Here is a 21,909-nt window from a genome sequence, read left to right as displayed (position 1 = left end):
GCTGGAGAAGGCGAAGCAGAGGAGTTCCCGGAGGGGGAGGGGCGGGCGAGGGCCTTCGACGACTCGGGACTGCGGGGGGCGAGAAAACGGTGAGAGTGTGAGCTTTATGCGGTTAAGTTCCATGGAAGAGGAAGAAAATGCAGTCGTTTGAAAACTAGCTGCCGACGGGCACCTCGGGGTTACTTTCCGCTACCACCTACAAGTGAGGGACCCACAGCCATCATCTGTTTCCCTGTCACTTGCTGCCTGCGAGGTCCAGGATGCTCATCTCGGCCCTAGCTCTCGTTCTTGGCTGGCTGTATCCTGTCATTATCGCCAGTGTAGCTAATTTTAGTCCCTCGAAGAAAACAGCATCGGATTTAGAAACCTCATACAGAAATCACGCAACTCTTGCAAGCCTTTAATTTTCACTCAGGCGCGTAGCACAAAGCTTGGGGGTCTTACAGGTTACGGTCTTGGAATCAGTTCGGGTGTCACAGAGAAGGCAGGACTGGGTCTGGTATGTTTTTACATCAGTCCAGACCAAAAATGTTCTTAAAGGGACCCAGCTAACAAACGAGTGCCACAGTTGGTCCCAAGGTCTGAAAGCCTGGAGAACTTGAAAGAGACCTAAAGGAGAGGGTCTTCAGACAACTGAAGATATGCTCCTTCTAGAACTTTAAAAGCAACCTCTGCCCTCACCTCATTTCTGCATCATTGCAACAGGAACTTCAAGTTGCCCTTGGTTCAAGAAGAAAACCCTGGTAGTCAGGTAGGTTATTTTGTCCTTTATCCAATGAGGCTGACTCTGGGTTGAGTTCATAACCTGCCAGAGCAGTTACAGTTTGCAACCAGACGCTTCTCTGGAAGACCTACTATTTAACAATATATTTACATGTCAGTCACTGGGGTTACAACGATGAACAAAACAGTGGTCTCTTCCATATGTTAGGATATGGAATGATCCCTGAACTGGATTACGAAGTTTTAAAAAACAAGACTCAGATAGTGTGCATAATATGCTGTCATTTGTACAAAGAAAAAAGTGAACATATATTTGTAAATTTATACGTACAAAAGCTTTGGGAGGGGGCCGGCCGAGTGGTGTGTTGGTTAAGAACTGGCTTGGGACACCAGAGGACCCGGTTCAGATCCCACATATGAGGGCCAGTGACACTGCCCTCTACAGCTAAGATGCTGAACAACAGCTCAACCTGGAGCTGGGCTGCGGTGAGTCCCAGGGACGGCATAGGCCGCAACCCCTGCTGCAGTGGGTTGCCATGGGCTACAGTGCGTAGCCAGCAGCCAGCGTGAGCGGCCCTCAAGCCGGCGTGAGCCGCCAGCAGCCGCTGTGAGTGGCCATCCAAAAGCCGGCGACTGATCTACCTCGTCTGGGAAGAGCGCAATGATGGTGCCAACTTGGGTCAGTCCTCCACAACTAGACTGAAGAACAAAAAGACAGCAACTTGTCTATTCACCTTCCCCCAATTCCCCAGTGCTGTTCCCATCCCCCAATTCCCCAATAAAAAAAAAATCTTAAAAAAAAAAAAGCTTTGGGAGGATACACAAGAAAGGTAGCTGGTTGTCTCTCAGGAGGACAGGGTGGGGGAATGTGGGTGGGGGCTGGGTGTCTGGGGAACAAAAGGGACAGGGAGACTTTTCCCTGTGTGGTCTTTTGTACATTTTAAGGTTTGTTTTTTTTTAACTTTATTTAAATATACATACAGAAAAGGTGAAAATGTAAGTATGCATGATGAACTTGCATAAACTCAACACACCAATGTAACCAGCACACAGATCAAGAAATAGCAAAGCCCCCCACCCTTAGTCACTACCCCCAAGTAACTACGCTCAAGAGTGACCACTATCTTGGTTTCTAATAGCACTACGTGTGTTTGTGTGTTTTAAGTTTTGCATGTGGATGTATAACCCTTTCAAAAAAATTTTTAAATAGTAACTTAAACAAATGCAGTTGACCCTTAAACAACACGAGTTTGAAGTGTGCAGGTCCATTTATACGTGGAAATTATAGTTTTTCTCCCTAAGCAGGCAAATGGCTAGAGGACCAAGCTAGAGGAAGAAATGGCAGGAGGACCTGAGTAGTATCAACCACTGAGTAGACACAGAAGAGGATAGAGTCTCAGCCCACTGCCCAGTGATCTTCAGAACACCAAGGGTCAGTGATTTATCCAAAGTACCACAGCTAAGTAATTAGTATCGAGCTAGAACTTAAACCTAGGCATTCAAATTCCTAGTGCAGGGATAGAGGGAGAAGTTTAACAGAGTGAGCTAGGAGAGAGAACACAGCAATGTTTTCAGAGGCACAGCTGTATGGGGGGCGTGTGGGTGTATAAGGGAACAGTTCTCAAAATTGTTGCCTATCACAGTCCTCACAGCATAATATTTAGAAGTTTCTGAGCAGAGATGAGGGTAATAAAACCAAGAGCAAGGCAGCTGGCTGGATCTGTTCTGAGAGGTAAATCTTAGGATAATGAGAGTACAAAGGCTTGACTGTAACTGCAGACTCAAACCACAGAAATCAAGTATGGTACTGTCATCTGCTCAATTAAATCTTAAAGATGCAAAATGGTTTGTAACAGCAAAAGAATGGAAACAATATAATGGCCCATCAATAGGAAACTCAATAAATATAGTACACACATACACTGCAATAGTTAAGTTCACATTTATTGTGTCCTTACCACGTGCCAGACACTGTTCTAAATGACTTTCATTCATCTTATCACCATGATAGTATGAGATAGCTGAAATTATGATCCTCATTTTACAAAAAAAGTATATATAGGGGCCGGCCGGGTGGCGCAGTTGGTTAAGAGCGCGAGCTCTGAGCAACAGGGTCACCGGTTGGATTCCCACATGGGCCAGTGAGCTGCGCCGGAGCTGAGCTGCACCCGCCTGAGCTGAGCTGCCAGTCAGCAACCAGATGGCTCAGCTGGTGAGAGCGTGTGCTCTTAACAAGTTTGCCAGTTTGGTTGATTCCTGCATGGGATGGTGAGCTGTGCCGCCACCCCCTCCTACCCCCAACTATTATAGTTTGAAAGCAGCGACTGGACTTGGAGCTGAGCTTGCGCCCTCCACAACTAAGATTGAAGGACAACAACTTGACTTGGAGCTGATGGATCCTGGAAAAACATAATGTTCCCCTCTGCCAATTCCCAAACACAGTTCCCTTCCCCAATTCCCCAATAAAATCCTTAAAAACAAACAAAAAAAGTATATATATTAGATCCATACATACTGACTTGCATTTTGAAATGCTTGGCTGCAGGGCCTCTGAAGGAAGGGTAGGATAGGATTAGAGGAGTGAAGATGACAAAATCTCATTTTTATTAAATTAACATTAAGGTGGAGGTAGGAGGAAGAGGGTAGACAGGATCAAATACAAGGTGAGAGAAGGAGACTAGACCAGGTGGTGAGCACACAATAGAGTATACAGATTCTGTATTATAATATGGGTCCTGTTGCCTCTAACCATCAGTATAGGGTTTTTTCTTTCCTTGATGGCAACAGAGAGACTTCATTTTCATAACATACTACTCTTGATACATTTTTTTTTTTAAGATTTTATTGGGAAACTTGGGGAGGGGAACCGTGTTGGGGAATTGGGGAAGAGGACCAGCCAACCAGCCAAGTTGTTGTTCTCCAGCCTTCGTTGTGGAGGGCGCCAGTCGCCATTTGGCTTGCCGTCGGCAGTTTGTGGCAGCTCAATTTTAGTTGCTGGTGGGCGTAGCCACCATCCCATGCGGGAGTCGAACCCGGCAGCCTTGTTAAGAGCGCATGCTCTATCCACTGAGCCATCCGGGTGGCAGCTCAGCTCAAGGTGCCAAGTTCAGTCTTCAGTTGCAGGTGGATGTAGCTCACCATCGAACAGGCAATCTTGTTACACCAGCTGAGCCCTCCTGCCACCTGTTGACAGCTCAGTAGCAGATAAGCTCCGGCGCAGCGTCACTGGCCCATGTGGGAATTGAGCCGGTGGCCCTGTTGCTCAGAGCTCGCGCTTTTAAGCCAACTCTTAACCAACTGAGCCACTCGGCCAGCCCCTTGATACTTTCTTTAAAGATACTTTTCATTAAAGATTCTCTCATGAAGTATTTATATAACTGGGAGCTGAGAGGCTAAGGCACTCAGGTACCTGGTTCTTCAGTGAACTTAACTGTGTGGCCTTGGGCAAGTCACTTAACCTCTCTGTGCTTCAGTTTCCCTATCTTGTAAAATGTGAATAATACCTACTTCACAGGGTTGTTGTGAGGATTAATTAGCTATAATGTCTGTAAAGCATCTAAGGTTCTTGAAGAAGGCACTATATAAATACAAAATAATATCTGTTAAAATTTATTTGTGAAAAAAAATAAAGTTGTACACCTGAAATTTATATATAATGTTATTAATCAAGTTACTCCAATAAGTTTAATCAATTGATTAACATGAACTGAGATCTGAAAGTGGAAAATATAAAAAGGGAACCTTAAGGGGAGGGGTGTCATGGGTTGTATTTTTGTTTTTTGCTTTTAAAACATAGGTTTCAGGTCTCTGTCTAGAAAGCTTATCCTCCCCTACCTCCCACCTCCTTCACCAGACAAATCTGACTCATCCTTAAGGTCTCATCTCAAAAGGCACTTCCTCAGCAAGACCTTCTGTGGCTATTCCCTAAACTGAATTAGATTCCCTGTTACTCTCTCACACAGCATCCTCTCATTTTGTACCAGAGAGCTGATCAAAATTTGCAATCATGTGTTTGTTCATTAGCCTAGTGTCTGCCTGCACTCTGAGATGATAAGCTCCAGGAAGGCAGGAACCACATCTGTCTCGTGCCTAGAGCCTAGCATCTAGTAGGCTCTTCATAAATGTGTGAATGACTACATCAATGAAGACAGTCATTTTAACTCTGAGGCCCTCTCTTACCATTTTCTCCTCTGCCTTGTTTATATCTGTTCTTGTCTAAGAACAGAGATACTTCCAAAGCTGTGACTGGAATTTTTTTAACCTTTCCCCCACAACAACTTTACTTCTAAAATCCAAAGCTTCTCTCAAAACATTGCTCCAAAATATCTACTCCCTACGAAAGAGACATGTGTTGTGCTATAGACATGCTTTGACAAAGATCCAAGAAGTTCTTACTGCCATTTTTCCAAAGGACAAACAGATACAGAGTACAAAGTGTGATCAAACAATACGGTGAATGTTTAAATAAAAAAAAAATTATTACAGTAAAAGACACATTGCCATTAATCCTTCTCAAAATACTCCCCCTCGCTTCAAATACAGTTATCCCATCGTTTTTGCCACTTTCTGAAGCAGTTGTGGACATCTTCTTTCGTGAATGTCTTTACTTCATCCTCCATGATGATAATGTTCTGTGTTGCTTCTGGTACGGCAATTTCTGTCAAATAAAAACATTACAGTATGTCCTCATCCACCTTATTCACTGGACTGGCATTGTGCAACTTCTGGCTCTTCCCCAAAGTCAAAATGATTCAGGACATCGAGGCAGCCATGACAGCACAACAAAAGACATTCATGAAAGAGGACTTCCAGAAGAAAGTGGCAAGAACGATGGGATGGGGGCCAGCCGAGTGGCTCAGTTGGTTAAGAGTTGGCTTGGGAGCGTGAGCTCTGAGCAGCAGGACCACCGGTTCAGTTCCCACGTGGGCCAGTGACGCTGCGCCTTCTACAGCTAAGATGCTGAACAACAGCTCAACCTGGAGCTGGGCTGCTGTGGGTCGCCGGCGACGGCATAGGCTGTAGCCCCTGTGGCAGTGGGTTGCCATGGGCTACCATATGTAGCCAGCAGCCAGTGTGAGCGGCCAGCAGCCGCAGTGAGCGGCCATCCAGAAGCCGGTGACTGATGTGCCTAGCCTGGGAAGAGCGCAGTGATGGTGCCAACTTGGGCCAGTGAAGCAACGTCCTCCACAACTAGACTGAAGAACAAAACAAAACGACAGCAACTTGTCTGTTCCCCTTCCCCCAATTCCCCAGTGCTGTTCCCATTCCCCAATAAAAAAAATCTTTAAAAAAAAAAAGAACTTAACCTTGCCCATAGAGAAGCTGACCTCTGCCCTTGGCTCCTGAGAAGTAACTTCTAAGCCCTTTGAATGTCCTGCCTAATAGAAGTGTGTTACCTGGGGGTCTTTGGCTACACGAGTCCAGCAAGGTGACGGGAGAGGGGGCGGCAGAAGGGTAGGACTTTGGATCACATGTTATCAATTAGACCCCTGGAAGGACTGGAGACTGAGGTCTGCTAACTAAGTCTACATACCAGTCCCCAATAAAAACTTTGGACACCAGTGCTCAGATAGAGTCCCTGGTTGGCAATACTTTGTGAGTGCTGTCACACACAGTTACCAAGAAAATTTAATGCTGCCCATGACTCCACTGGGAAAGGACAACTGGAAGATCCATTTTAGAACTTTCCTGGACTCTGCCCCCATGCACTGCTTCCCTTGCCTGGCTTGAACCTGTTTCCTTTCACTGCGATCAACTAACCATGAGTATACCAGCTTTAAGTGAGTTCTGTGAACTCTCCTGGTGAATTACCAAACCTAAAGCTGGTCTTGGGGGCTATCCCTAACTTGCAGTTGTGTGTGAGGGTGGTCTTGTGGATCAGCCCTAACTTTGGTTAATAGATATGTAGTGGGATTGGAGGGGGGGGGTGGCAGTTGCAGACGAGAATGGCTGATTCTGCCCACAGAAGTAAAGGTTCAAATAGGAATCTGTTGAATGGAGTTTTTCAAAGATGAGCAGGTGATTCACCAGATGACTGCAATCAGAGTAAGGAGGGGTGGTGTGTATGTGTTGGGGGAAATATGAAACAAAGGTGTTTGTACAGAGAACGATAAAGCAGCATCACTGGAGAGGAGGCAGCAAAGAAAGCAAGGTAATTCTGGGGCTGGACAAATACACTAAACCCCAGTCACGAGGAAGCTCAGCAGGCTGAGAAGCTCCATGTGTACCTTCCCTGAAGTAACATGATCAGATTTGCAGTTTTAGAAAGGATCACTCTGCCAGCTCTGGTGGCAGGGACAAAGTGGTGGTGGTGGTGGGGACTGGTGGCAAGGAGACTAGGTAAGAGACCCTGGTAAGAAACTAGGTAAAGGGCTGGTCGACTGGCATGTTGGTTAGGATTGGCTTGGGAAACCAACTCTGAGCAGCAGGGCCCCAATTCAGATCCCACATGAGGGCCAGTGACGCTGCGCCCTCTACAGCTAAGATGGTGAACAACAACTCGACCTGGATCCAGGTTGCCGTGAGTCACCGGCGAAGGTGTAGGCTGCAGCCCCTGCTGCAGTGGGCTGCTGTAAGCTATCGTGTGTGGCCGGCAACCAGCGTGAGCTGCCAAGAGCCGCTGTGAGTGGACGTCTGGTGGCCGGAGACCGATCTGACTCACCCGGGAAGAGCACAATGATAATACCAACATAGGCCAGTGAAGCGACGTCCTCTACAACTAGACTGAAGAACAAAAGGACAGCAACTTGTCTATTCCCCTTCGCTGATTCCCCAATGCTGTTTTCCTCCCCCAATTCCCCAATAAAACCTTTAAAAATAAAAAAATAAAAAGAAACTAGGTAAGTACTCCAGGAGAGAGAAGATGAAAGCTTGAATTAATGCCTTAGGTTGTAGAGGAAACAGAGAAGAGGTGGGATTTAAAAGACATGGTGATTCACTAGTTGTGAAAGGTAAGAAATAGACAGAAATCATCAGAATGATTCCTTAGCTTGGGTGACTAAATAATATTAACAAGGTCAAGAATCCCAAGAAGAGCGTGACTGAGGGGGAAATATAATGAGTTTAGTTTGGGACATGCTGAATTTGAGATGACTGGGATATGACTGTTAAGTGTTAGATCTGTATATACAGGGCTGGAGAGAAGATAGAGACGGCATCAGCATACACACGGCAGGTTAAGTCAGGTAAGATAAGGCCTGGGAAATGTCCCTTAGATTTGGAAATCAGGACACCACCAGTCCCTTGAGGAGAGCACTTGAAGTGGTAGGAACACAAGTCAGATTTCAGTGGGTTGAGACATGAGTGAGAAGTGAGCTAGTGGAGAAATACTGAATGGAGATAAACCACTGCCAAATACAAGTGGATTTGTTTGACACCAACTCTTCCATGCAGGCATTAGAACCGGCATGGTTATTCTGATCTAACATTAAAATAACCAAGTCTTGGTCTGGCCAAGCGGCTCAGCTGGTTAAGAGTTGGCTTTAGAGCGTGAGCTCTGAGCAACAGGGCCGCTGGTTCGATTCCCACATGGGCCAGCGACACTGAGCCCGAGCTGAGCTGTTGCTGAGCTGCCAACAGGCAGCAGGATGGCTCAGCTGGTGTAACAACAAGATTGCCTGTTCGATGGTGGGCTATGCCCACCCACAACTAAGACTGAACTTGGCCCCTTGAGCTGAGCAGCCGCCCAGATGGCTCAATAGATAGAGTGTGCACACTTGTACAACAAGGCTGCTGGTTCATCTCCCACATGGGATGGTGGCTATGCCCACCTGCAACTAAGACTGAACACAGCACCTTGAGCTTAGAGGTCACGAGCTGCCGATGGGCAGCCAGATGATGACTGGCGCCCTCCACAACTAAGACTGAAGAACAACAACTTGGCTTGTCCCCTTCCCCAATAAAATCTTATAAATAAATAAAATAATCAAGTCTCCTTATTTTGCCTGGTCTTTTCTAGGTACATGGGTTCCAGTGGCACTTGACATGAAATAGATGTTTGCAGCTAGTAGTCCCTTGCTAACCCGTGTGAAATGGGTCCTCCAGTCAAGGCAAGCAGGGTAGGCCACAGAGGGCAGTGTGGTATCAGGATTCTTCGGTTACAAGCACAGAAATCAGCTCTGGCTACTTTAAACAAGATGGACTTTACTAGATGTTCACAGGTTTCATAGCAAGAAAAAGTAACACCCTTTCCCCTCCGTGGGCAGAATAAATGCATTCCTACTATTCACTCCCTTTGTTTCTCTGCTCAAGACACAAACTCTTGGTGAGGGGCATGTGATTGACCCACCTTGAGGCCTGAGCCTGATGCTTGGCTGAGAGGGCAGTTCCCCCAAATTACAGTCCCACCAGACCATAGAGCATGGGGAAGAGAGAATTCCACAAAAAAAAACGGAGCTGCTCAGAAGTGTGCCCAGAAAACAAATATCCATCACAGCAACCTACAATATAACACAGCCATCTTTGAAATAGGTGACATTTCACACAGAAATGTGACCAGGAGATACACTCTGTTCAGTAATCAATAATACAGGGCTCCTCAGTTAAAAATATAAGGGGCACTCCTCTGAGATATATCCTTCCAGATATCATTCAACAGTATCAAGTTGTGCCTGGTCGTAAGTTTGGCTGTATGTTTTTTGACTCATGCATCTTTCCCCAGTGTGTGTCATTTGGGGAAGCAGTCCTTCCAGATCTGATTATTTCTGGGCAGAGCCCAGCCAAATCTCAATACTACTAACACACACTGCTCCTGAAACAATACAGGAGGCTGCTGCCTAGGGCAGCCCACAACATGCACGTGGGCAAGAGGAGCACGATGCTCCTGTTGCAGAACTGACCTTATTAGAGTTCAGGAAAGAGCCTACTGATGTAGGCATGCTGAAATCTACAGCCTGCAGGAACACTACTGGGGCGGGAGGGGTTGCGGATTTTCTGGAGTCACTTGAGCAGCCCTCTAAGAGCTCCACACTGAGGCTGCTCCCACTGGTGTGCTGAATTTGTATGATCAGGCTCCACTCAAGCACAACCCCTGCCCAGATTTGGTCCCAGAATTAACACAAAGGGACAATGGCATGTCACACAGCATCGACCTATATCCCTCTGAAATTTTGTCCATAGGATGCTAGTGCTGCTGGACTGGAATAGTCATGTCCTTTTGTCCAATAAGAGAAGTCCCAGAAAGGTGGAAAGCAGTGTGGGGTGCAGACTGCAGCCATGGGAAATGGGACACATTTCCTGAACACAGCAGACACCATCTTCCTTCCACTCCCACAGCTGCCAAAGAACTCTAGTTCACAAACTGATTGCATCTTGCCTGCTCAAAGCTCTCCACTGGCTCCCTTTCAACCATGACATAAAATCCAAAACCTCTGCATAACATAATTAGGCCCATCTCTCTCAAGCGTCCTCTCCCACAGGCCTCCAGTCCTGTGTAATGCCTGACCCATGCTGAACCCCTGCAGGCCCCAGAGCACGTCATGCCCTGCTCTGTAGGGCTGCAGCCGCATACCCTCCTGCCTGTGAGAAAGTCCTCCCCTCTTCGTCTGCACAGCACATTTCTGTCCCCCTCTGAGCCTTGGCCCATTTCTGATGACCTCTGTGGAACCTCCTCCTGCTCTTCCCAGTTCCCAGGCTCTATGTGCCTTTCTGCACTAAAGCAACCATCTCACTACCTGGATGCACTCTGGGTGCAGCTGGTGGATTTATTTTCTCATTCTCATGGGGTGCTCTTCAAGGGCAGGACCTGTCCATCTCCATAACCCACTCTACAGCTCAACCGTCTGGGTGAGTGAACTCCATTTGCATTTTATCTCTGGCAATGTCTAAACCAAAGCAAATCACACTTGTTTTCTCAGAAGTGGGAACATTGTCAAATACCAAGAATTGCAGTTCCTGGTAAGAACTTTTAGAAAATGACGTTAGCAACAGCAGCAACTGGAAATTCAGCAGAATGCTTAAGTGCTAAAAACAGTGAAATGGGCCAAAACATGAACAGTCATGGTTTAAGTGGCCTGGGGGTGCAGCTGGAGGAGATTCATGACTGTCTAAAGTTTAAGAATCACAGGTTCTTTCTTAAGAATCATATATATTTGCATTGTGGATCTGGGATACATTTTTACAGGGGTTGCTCAAATCCGAAGACCTACTAATCTGGGAACCTCCCCGAACTGTTTGGGCCAGCATTTCAGACAGGATATAAGCTGTGTCCAACTGGAGTGGCTTTGGAAAGTCCACTGTAAAATGAAGTCACTTATTGTCGTCACTGTCCTTCTCTCCAACCTTCCTTCTGGAACCAAGCACCATCCTGTGACTCCCAAAGGGGGCTGCAGTTAGTTGTCCATCAGATTCCCGGGGCAATCCAGGCTGTGGAGGGCGCCCTTGAGCTTGGGGGTAGATAGGTGCTCCAGCTCATAGCGGCTGCTGTCAGAGGCCTTGTGGGCCAGCTGCTCTTTCACACCCTCCTTCTGGTTCCTCTTGTGCTCAATAATCTGCTGCAGCTGGATCCCCGCATATTCTGGCTTGGAGGTCAGCGGGCCAAGCGGCACGGCTATGCCAAGGACATCGGACACCATGTACGGGCGCAGCCAGCCCACCAGAGGAGTGCTTCCAGGGCTATAGTGAGTCTGCTTGTGGTAGAAGAGAAGCCCATCTACCTACAAGGGGGGACACCAGGGATCAGAATGACTTCGGGGGCCACATGTTTCCAGGAGACCTACACATACAGGGGGAGCTCTTGTGGTCCAACTCCTTTTCTTGGGTCACTGCCAGAGGAAAAAAAGTTCTTGTTTCTCACATGCAATTTCCCTAAATGAAGAAATGGCCTAGAAAACTAAATTTTAGACAATAAGAACAAAAATAGTACTTTCCTATTTACAGGGTGCTTTCCTACCCACTATTTCACCCACCACGAAATGGGACTGGGGCCGGCCGAGTGGCTCAGTTGGTTAAGAGCTCGCTCAAGAGTTTGAGCTCTGAGCAACAGCGGTTCGAGTCCCAGCCCGAGCTGAGCAGCCGCTGAGCTGCCAAAAGATAGCAGGATGGCTCAGCTAAAAAAAAGAAAAAAAAAAAAAGAGGTGGGACTGCTCAGAATTCTGGGGACCTCTCTGAAAACACAGTGAAGCAGACATTCTCTCCCCCAACCCATGCACTTCCTTCACCCTGAGGTCTCACGGTGGGGTATGTGCTCTGCACAGGGAAAGCAAGGGAACTAGCAGCCCCTAAGGACTGCTGAGCACGGGAAACCGGCTGTCAAGAAGCCCTGCACAAAGGGTCACTCCGCAAGATGGCAGTGGCGGTGACCTTCTGTCAGCTGTTTTGCCGGAGCGGCGGCCCTGAGCCTTCCCCAAGGCGCCAGGCGCTTCAGGGTGCGGACCTTGCCAACCAGGGAGAAGGTGACGCACACCAGCCAGGCTTATGATGGTAAAGACTACAGGAAAATTCGATTTGTAAGTCGTCAGAAAGAGGTAAATGAGAACTTTGCCATTGACCTGACAGCTAAGCAGCCCGTGAGTGAAGTGGGGAGCCACATGACAGCGTTGTGACAACGGTGGGGGGGCGCTGGGCCATCTGAAGGTCTACATAAACTTGGACAAAAAAACAAAGACTGGGACGTGTGGTTACTGCGGACTCCAGTTCCGACAGCAGCATCACTAGGCGGCCCGTCATCTGGGCCTCGGCCGTGTCCTTTATGTGTCAGCGTAAAATGGGCAGATGCACATACTGTGTGAGCAGGTCCTAGTGCCAATAAAGCCTCTTGTCTAGGAAAAAAAAAAAAGCAGCCAGGCTCTCCAAGGCATTGTTGGCTGCCTAAACCTCCCCCTAAATTTTTTGGGAGCTATGTTCTGGGAAGCTCAGCTTTTCTGAACAGGAAGAATTCCTACTCCCACATTTTCTTTTCCAGCGAGTAATTGACTCATCTGTAAAAAGCATTTATTGTCACTAGGCATAAGAGCTATAAATAAAGATGGTGTTCTTACCACCTTCTTAATTGACTCCCAGAAATCAAGGCAACTGTGCCTTTGCCATGTGGGAAGCTGTGATCCTTTGAGCAAAATTATATCCAGTTCAAGCAAAGACTTGTGGGTGGCTAGGCAGAGTTTTAAAGGGTGTGATAGGCTAAGGAAAGTTTGCTTGTTGAGCCTGGAGAGAGTAACAGCAGGTTCTAAGGATGACAAAAAACTGTGAGACTGAGGAGCTTCTGGGACGGGGGCTGCTCAGCACTAAGACTGGGACAGTGCAGGGCAACTGGGCTAATGGGGTCACCCTGTCCCATGCCACTGCTCAGCAAGCACTGCCATCCTCAGGGACCATTTGCTCTTTTGAGGAAGGAAGGATTAGGAGTTCACACTCCTGGGGTCTGTCAGTCACAGAAGTCAAAGGGCCTGGTTGTCAGGCTTGTAGCAAAAAAAAGCACACAAAGAAGGAACTAGGAACAGAAGCCTCGCCAGACGCACTGTCCTTCCAGGGCCTGTCCAGCTCTGGCATTGTGACTTATCTAGCAGGATGGAGCTAAGGCTCTGGAAGGGGTGACCACAGCCTGCAATCACATCAGAGCAATAAGGACAATGGTTTTGTTACCTCAAAAGGGAAATCCATAGACAGCACCTTACACAGGCTCTCAGGAGTACAAGGAAAATTCTTTAGCCCCACAAATTTAAACTAAAATATAAAGCAGAACAAAGAATTAGTACATGTTACAAATAATATTGGTTCTAGCAACTGAAAAGCTATAAGAAAAGTGTTCGGTCTCTTCCTCCCCAAACACCTCCACTCCACCTACCCACGGAATTACTAGGTCAGTGGTTCTCAACCTGCTTTATATGGAGAATCATTTAGGGAGCTCCTAAAAATTACTGATGCCCAGGCCCCACCCTGACATTCTGACTGAACTGGTCTAGAGAGAGGCCTAGGCATTTTTTTTTTTTTTAAGTTCTCCAGTTGACATTAACATGCAGTCAGGACTGAGAACCACCATCCCGTGCTAGGTTTAGGGATCGTGTTCTTCTCCCAGCAGTCTGACAGTTGCCCCTAATGGAGGAGGAGTGAAGCCCCCTGCACACCAGCAAGGATTTTTAGACTGAAGCAGCGTAACAAAGTGATTAGGACTATAGGCTCTCAAGTTAGATTGCCTGGGTCTGACTCCGAGCTTCACCAGCCTCCATTTCCCCAGCTGTAAAATGGATACTAGAAGCTTATCTGCTTCACAGGGTTGTTGTGTGAGATAACGCATGTAAAGCACTGACAACTGCCTTTCGGAGAAAGTGGCTCCCATTTCCCCTTCCTCGATGCATGTTTCTCCAGGACATTATCAATAACATCGAAGGAAGTCCTGACCCCATTGATTGTCCTATAACTGTTACCTAGTTGCCTTTAAAAATGCTCTAAGCCATCCAAGCAGATGCCAATCCACAGGGCTTAATAAAATGCCCTGAATATAGCAGTCACATATTTAATCACTGAGCAGGTAGCAAAGGCACTTTGGGCTGTCATCCTGTACTGTGGGACCTTGGGGAAGGCAGTCCCCTCCCTGAGCCTATATTCTCATCTGTAAAATGAGGAAACTGACTAGATGAGGTTACTCTCAGCTCAGCTATAAGAGCAGAGGTTATCAAAGTGTGGTTCATGTATCATCATCATCGGGGAACTTATTAGAAATGCAAATTCTCAGACTTCCCCTTAGACCTACTGAGTGAGAAGCCCTGGGATGAGGTCCAGGAGTGTTTTGCCAGGCCTCCAGGGGCTGCTGATGCATGCTACAGTCTGAGAACCACTGTACTAGGATTTTAATACCTTATTAATGAAAGCAGTTATCAGCATTTTGTATCAACCACTATTTATCGAGTGCCTACCATAAGTAAGTACTATGCTGGGAGGATGTGCATATTTATGTCACCTCGTTCTTAGAACAACCCTATAAAGTAGGTGTTATTAACCCTATTATACAGATGAAGAAACTAAGGCCAAGTGAGGTTATTAACCTAGAAATTGTGAAGGCCCAAACCGGAATTCAGATCTGGATGACTATTAAACCTATACTCTCCCCATTATACCATGCTGACTCCAAAAAAGATAATTCATTCAGGATTGTATTTTGATAATAGAACAATCCTAAAGAACTTTGCAGTCCTAAGCCCAGGCCTTACAGGATTGAGCTTGGTGTTCTCTCCCAGTCCTTCTTCTGGTAACTTTGAATGCATCCAGTAGAATCGGAAATCAGTCTGCCAGAGAATGGAAAGAGAAAAATGAAATACTGCTCATCGCTCACTGTAATGTGAACAAAACACCCCATTCTAAATAGCCACCCGATTTATGCAGACCTAAGCCCTTCTATCATTATCCTCATTTCCCTTAAAACACTGCCCTAAGGTCAAGAAGATGTTCATAAAAATCTTTGAAAATTTTTTCTTAAAATCCAGTAGGATTACTGATAGCAGCAGAGCCAACAGTTATCACAAAGGCCTACTATGTGTCAGGCTTTGTGCTAAGGACTTTATACACATAATCTTATTAACCCTCACCCACACTTTGAGAGTTATATTACCATTATCTCCATTTACATGTGAGGACACTGAGGCTCAAAGAGATTACATCACTTGCCCAGGTGCACACAGAAAATACTGTGGAACCCAGGACTCTCCAAATCCAAAGCACATAAGGTCAACCTTTGTGTTAATTCTGAGGATTAGAAACTTCTATATAGTTATAACTTCTCAGAAACTACTATATTCTTTGAATTACTGATATGTATCTTTCTGTAGTTATTTAGGGCCTTTTCTTTCCTTACATTATTTTGCTAGTTGAAATTAAAAAAAACACACACAGTCGTCACAGCTGGAAGGATAATTCTTTTACAGCTCTCTTCCTTTTTTCCATGTCAGTTTGTCTGAATTATCTACCTGAGTCAGGTTTTTTTTTTTGTGTTTTTTTTTAAAGGTTTATATTGGGGAATTGGGGGATGGGAACAGCGCTGGGGAATTGGGGATGGGGAACAGACAAGCTGCTGTCCTGTGTTCTTCAGTCTAGTTGTGGAGGACGTTGTTTCACTGGCCCAAGTTGGCACCATCATTGCTCTCTTCCTGGGGGAGGCAGATCAATCGCCGGCTTCTGGAAGGCCGCTCACTGCGGCTGCTGGCTACACACGGTAGCCCATGGCAACCCACTGCAGCAGGGGCTGCAGGCTACGCCGTCGCTGGTGACTCACGGCAGCCTGGCTCCAGGTTGAGCTGCGGTTCAGCATCTTAGCTGTGGAGGGCAATGTCACTGGCCCTCATATGTGGGATCCGAACCAGGGCCCTCTGGCGTCCCAAGCCAGCTCTTAACCAACGTGCCATTCGGCTGGCCCTCTGAGTCAGTTTTTTTTGTTTGTTTTTGTTTTTTTAAAGATTTTTATTGGGGAATTGGGGGGATGGGAACAGTGCTGGGGAACAGACAAGTTGCTGTCATTTTTGTTCTTCAGTCTAGTTGAGGAGGACGTTGCTTCACTGGCCCAAATTGGCACCATCATTGCACTCTTCCTGGGTGAGGCAGATCAGTCGCCAGCTTCTGGACGGCCACTCACTGCGGCTGCTGGCCGCTCATGCTGGCTGCTGGCTACATACGATAGCCCATGGCAACCCACTGCCACAGGGGCTGCAGCCTACGCCGTCACCGTCGCCGTCGCCTCACAGCAGCCCAGCTCCAGGTTGAGCTGTTGTTCAGCATCTTAGCTGTGGAGGGCAGTGTCACTGGCCCTCATATGTGGGATCCGAACCGGGGCCCTCTGGCATCCCAAGCCAGTTCTTAACCACCGCACCACTCGGCCGGCCCTCAGTTTTGATAAATAAAATATATCTATTAAATTTTTATTTTACATGTATTTTATTTGCATAAATAGAGGTGAGAAAAGTAGTGTAAAAAGGTACAAAATTGTTCAGTTATTTTTGCAAACTCTATTAGTTTTTTTCTTTGTGGCTAGTCATCATAACAATTCTTATTTTATTTGTGATTTCTCCTGTTTTTCTTATTAAGTTAGATAGAACTTCATAAACTTTATTGAACATCATAAAGAACTATCTTACATATTGATTTATTTGGGTTAGTTTTTTTCTATTACTTTAATGTCTTATCAATTTTGTTTTTATTAATTTCTCATATTCATTTTATTGCATTGATCTATTATTCCCATTTGTTTAATACTTTCATTTTTAGTAATACTGAAAATTCAGATTATGACTTATTTTTACTTTGAGTTCAACTTCAACTCTATCACATTCATATTTTCATTAATATTGTTTAAATATTTTCTTTGGGAGAATACACTTTTATAGTTTTGATATCCATTTCCTAGATTGTGTATTCATGCATCTATTCAAAGACATCTTGTTTGCTTCCTAAATTTGACAATTAGGAATAAAACTGATATAAACATTCAAATACACACACACACACACACACACACACACACACACACACACACACACAGAGTCTTTTCTTTATATTATAAAAACATAGGTGGCTTTAGTTACCAAATTCATAGGTTGTGAATTCATATTAGGAAACATCTTCAACAGAATTAGAGGACAATATGTTCTGGACTGAATGTACAAGTTCTGAGTTTTAAGCTTAGGTATGTGCTTGGGCACTTACCACCTGTGGCTGTCAGCTTCCATATCTGTGTGCTGAGGAACAGTACAAGGTGATAGAGTTGTTGTAAGGGATTCAGTGAGACAATGCTCACAAAGGGCTTAGTAATGCAGGTCTCGGCTGTTACTGCTAGAATGATGGACTGCTAACATGATAGGATTCTGAGTACCACCACCTAGCACCATTTGGAAGCCTAGCTTCGGGTAAAGGCTGTAAGAAGCAGCAGCCGATGGTGAGAACCCGCAGTTCTCACACTTGGACCTGCATGAAGATCTCCTGGAGGCTTGTTAAAACATAAGCCACCCCACAAGTTTCATTCAATAGGTCTGAGAATTTACATTTCTAACAACGCCGAGAAACACTATAATAAACTAACAGGGCAGACTGAGTGGCGCGTTGGTTAAGAGTTGGCTTGGAATGCCAGCTTTGAGCGGCAGGCCCATGGTTCAGATCCCACATGCAGGCCAGTGACACTGCGCCCTCTACAGCTAAGATGGTAAACAACAGCTCGACCTGGAGCTGGGCTGCTGCGAGTCGCCAGCGATGGTGTAGGCTGCAGCCCCTGCTGTAGTGGGCTGCCATAAGCTACCGGGAGTGGCTGGCAGCCAGCGTGAACGGCTGGCAGCCAGCGTGAGCTGCCAAGAGCCACAGTGAGCAGCCGTCCAGTGGCCGGCAACAGATCTGCCTCACCCGGGAAGAGCACAATGATAATACCAACATGGCCCAGTGAAGCAACGTCCTCCACGACTAGACTGAAGAACAAAATGACAGCAACTTGTCTGTTCCCCTCCTCCAATTCCCCAATAAAATCTTTAATAAAATAAAATAAACAAATAAAAAATAAACTAACGGACAGGTAGCACAAAAAATCAGCACTATAAAACTGGGACAATGAAGGGGAACTGCTGGGAATAGAAATAGAGCCTGAGCGGCTGACTTCGCCTCACCCTGACAGCTGCTACTGTCACTTATAAGAATCACCAATCCAAGAAAAATACTGGGGAAATGTGAAACTTCAGAGGAGAACATTGGGGCTGCTCCTCACTTGGAAAGCCTCCGAGAGCTGGTCCCTCAGAGGTGTGAGGCTTTGTGTCCTCCAAGGAGGCCCTGCCATTTTCAGGGTCAGGATGTGGTTGGTGAAGGAGTAGAGGTGGCAGGAGTCTATCTGATGGTGCCTTCCATCCCACCTTCTCTTCCTTGCACAGGGTGGCATCCCCTTCATCCACAGTCTTCCCTGCTAGCAATCTTCCCATACTGGAGAGGGGAGGGGTGGCAGCAGCTCCTACAAAGTCCCAGCCTACCCTCTGCTCTGTTTCTTTCTTTCCTCCCTTCAAGAATTTGCTATACTTGCCATAGTGCTTTCTACTTTTTTTTTAAAAAAAAAAGCTAATTTAAACACACTTACAGATGCAAGGAACATTAGATAATGTTCTTGATATACCACATCCTGTGCACACCAAGAAGTTGGTCACATACCAAACCCACATGCTCAGCCATTTTCCAGGGAGGAGAGAAGAAAACAGAAGCCATGAGGGGAGTACTGCTCCTTACCTGGCAGTCATAAAAAGGGTGTCCCCGCCAGCACATCACATCCAGAACATAGTAGGTCTGCTTCACCTCACTGTAAATGCAGTCCAGAATGGTGTAGTCTGGGACACAACGCACAGTTAGTACACGGTTCTCCTCCAATCAGGGTTCCCGGCACCACTATCCAGGGAGCCCCATCTTAGGGCCTGGGAACTGAGTCCAACAATCCTCAGTGCTTGCGGCAAGCACCAGCACTAAGGAGTAATGATTCAGTGGGGAGAGAGTGCTGCAGGGTGCAGCCGAAGGCGGACCTGACGTAGGATAGCACAAGGAGCACGGCAGCCCTAAGCCAAGTGGGAACCTGAACTTCTAGGTAAACTGGGACATTTACTCCCCTTAGAGAAACTCAAGTTTGAAAGCAAGTACTCTTCCCTTTTAGTTTACAACTACTTTTTGAGTTACTATCATGGGCAATGTGTTCTGTAAGTAGCCGTGCCTTTAAGGAAGTTACAATCCAGTTAAGTAGATGAGGAAAGAACAAAGAGCTGAACTGTATAGCACAGACTAAGAGCAATAGGAATTCCAGGAAAAGGGGACGGGAGCAGCAGGAAATGCTTCACAGAAGAGATGCGATATGAGCAGTCTGGGATCAGAGGATGAAAACGACAGGGCAGAGGAGAGGTGGGAGGGCACGTCAAGCCAGAGTACTGAGGTAGCATGAGCAGGGGCCCAGAGGGAGAATGAACTGGCCATGTGTGGGGTACAAGGAGGCAAGCGAGTTGAATAGAGCGAAACGTGGATATGGAGAGTCGGGGAAAGATACAAGGATGGGTGGGCCAAAGCCCATGCGGGAGAAAAGTCTGGGCTCAGTGCTGAGGACACAACGAACCACCAAAGGCATCCAGGCAGGCAGGAAAGAGAGCAGACTTCAGCCCAGCTCTGCCATTTCCTCACTGAATGACTGTGGGCAAGTTAATTAAACTCCATGATCTTAGTCTCCTCAGCTGGGCTCAGGTGGGAGGAAGAAGCTAAGGTTAGGACAATAAAAGTGAAAAGGAAATTTGGCAGGGAATCCCCACCAACAGCTTACTGTCTGTTACCCTGGGAATGCTGAGGGACATTTCCCACACACACTGAAGATGTCTCCTGTAATGGAGGCCATGCGAAAGGCGTGTTGACTTTAATTCAGGGATGTGCTGTCCTGCAGACCTCACCCGGCTGAGTCTATTCTGCAGCCAAGGAGGCCTGACCTTAAGGAGACAGCCTGTCCGGTGGGCAGGAGAGTGTTATGCAGTTCCAAAGGTAAGCATTCAAAGTCGGTCTTTAAAAGAATTACCCAAGCAACTTACACTGTTTTTTACTAATTACAAAACTTAAATAGGCAATTTTATGTGGGTACCTTTTGCTGTTGTTGAGTTTTGCTTGTTGCCTCCTGGCAGAAGGGAAGAAAACCTGTTGACACAATAACCACTCTTGGTGTAAGCACTGGTGGAACCCTGTGTGGAAAGAAAGGTAGCAATCCCATTAGCCATCAACCCAAAGGTGGCTCTCAAAAAATCCTCTACAAGAAAGCATCTCCGTCCCCATGCTGGGCAGAGCTGCTGGGGCAGATGAGAAACAGGGAGTACAAAGAATCCCTCCTACTTCAGCCCAGGCGTGGTGGTGTGTGGACAGAAGGCAGTACTCACCCTGGAGGCCACAATGAGTGCTCTTTTTCCAATAGGGCACACGACCACAATCCATTCCTGCCCCAAATCTGAAGGGACATCAATTAACCACTCAGACAGCATCAACTGGGAACACAAAACATGGTGTTAAAAATCAATAGGGGGGCCAGCCGAATGGCACGTTGATTAAGAGTTGGCTTGGGATGCCAGTTCTGAGCAGCAGGGCCCTGGTTCGGATCCCATATGAGGGCCAGTGATGGTGCGCCCTCTACAGCTAAGATGGTGAACAACAGCTCGACCTGGAGCTGGGTTGCCATGAGTTGCCAGCAACGGCGTAGGCTACAGTGGAGCTGCAGTGGGCTGCCGTGAGCTATCGTGAGTGGCTGGCAGCCAAAGTGAGCTGCCAAGAGCTGCCGTGAGCGGCCGTCCAGTGGCCAGTGACCAATCTGCCACAGCTGGGAAGAGCGCAATGATAAATACCAACATGGGCCAGTGAGGCAACGTCCTCCACAACTAGACTGAAGAACAAAAGGACAGCAACTTGTCTGTTCCCCTTCACAGATTCCCCAATGATGTTCCCCTTCCCCAATTCCCCAATAAAAATAAATAAATAAATAAATAAAAAATCAAGAGGTGGGGCAACCGAATGGCTCAGTTGGTTAAGAGCTTGCTCAAGAGTGCGAGCTCTGAGCAACAGGGTCGCCAGTTCGATTCCCACGTGAGCCAATGAACTGCACCCAAGCTGAGCTGCCACTGAGCTGCCAACAGGTAACAGGATGTCTCAGCTGGTGAGAGCACGTGCTCCTTACAACAAGGTTGCCTGTTTGAGATGGCGGGCTATGCCTGCCCACAACTAAAGACTGAACTCGATGCTTTAAGCTGAGCTGCTGCCTGGGTGGCTCAGGGGATAGAGCACGCACTCTTAACAACAAGGCTAGGTTCCCTGGTGGTCTAGTGGTTAGGATTTGGCGCTCTCTTAACAAGGCTGCCGGTTCGACTCCCGCATGGGATGGTGGCTATGCCCAACCACAATTAAGACTGAACTCGGCACCTTGAGCTGAGCTGCCGCTCGGATGGTTCAGTGGATAGAGCATGCACTCTTACCAACAAGGCTGCCGGTTCGACTCCCGCATGGGATGGTGGCTATGCCCACCCGCAACTAACTGAACCCAGCACCCTGAGCTGAGCGGCGCAACTGGACTTGGAGCTGCGCTAGCTGCACTCTCCACAACTAAGATTGAAGGACAACAGGGCCGGCCGAGTGGCGCGATGGTTAAGAACTGGTTTGGGAGCCAGAGAGCCCCGGTTCGGATCCCACATATGAGGGCCAGTGACACTGCCCTCCACAGCTAAGATTCTGAACAACAGCTCA

The 21,909-nt window shown here is 47.0% G+C and overlaps 1 protein-coding gene and 1 pseudogene across 2 annotated transcripts in view; one reads left to right on the top strand and one right to left on the bottom strand.

Moving 5' to 3' along the window:
• Positions 1 to 8,845: 8,845 nt before the first annotated feature.
• The window catches only part of SNUPN (snurportin 1), a 25,275-nt gene continuing 12,211 nt past the window's right edge, over positions 8,846 to 21,909 (bottom strand). For both annotated transcript variants that reach the window (XM_019625466.1, XM_019625467.1), the window contains exons 4-9: positions 20,559 to 20,663; positions 20,270 to 20,366; positions 18,895 to 18,992; positions 14,865 to 14,939; positions 13,300 to 13,380; positions 8,846 to 11,375 (exon numbers count right to left, since the gene is read on the bottom strand). In XM_019625466.1, coding sequence (XP_019481011.1) covers positions 11,052 to 11,375; positions 13,300 to 13,380; positions 14,865 to 14,939; positions 18,895 to 18,992; positions 20,270 to 20,366; positions 20,559 to 20,663 — 780 coding nt within the window. In that variant the 3' untranslated portion in view covers positions 8,846 to 11,051. The remainder of the gene's footprint in view (positions 11,376 to 13,299; positions 13,381 to 14,864; positions 14,940 to 18,894; positions 18,993 to 20,269; positions 20,367 to 20,558; positions 20,664 to 21,909) is intronic.
• LOC109372354 (NADH dehydrogenase [ubiquinone] iron-sulfur protein 6, mitochondrial pseudogene) lies at positions 11,741 to 13,293 on the top strand (annotated as a pseudogene).

The sequence above is a fragment of the Hipposideros armiger genome, unplaced genomic scaffold (assembly GCF_001890085.2).
Source record: "Hipposideros armiger isolate ML-2016 unplaced genomic scaffold, ASM189008v1 scaffold_628, whole genome shotgun sequence".
NCBI classification, from domain to species: Eukaryota; Metazoa; Chordata; class Mammalia; order Chiroptera; family Hipposideridae; genus Hipposideros; species Hipposideros armiger.
The sequence above is the reverse complement of the archived record's forward strand: the minus strand, read 5'-3'. Positions and strand labels throughout refer to the sequence as shown.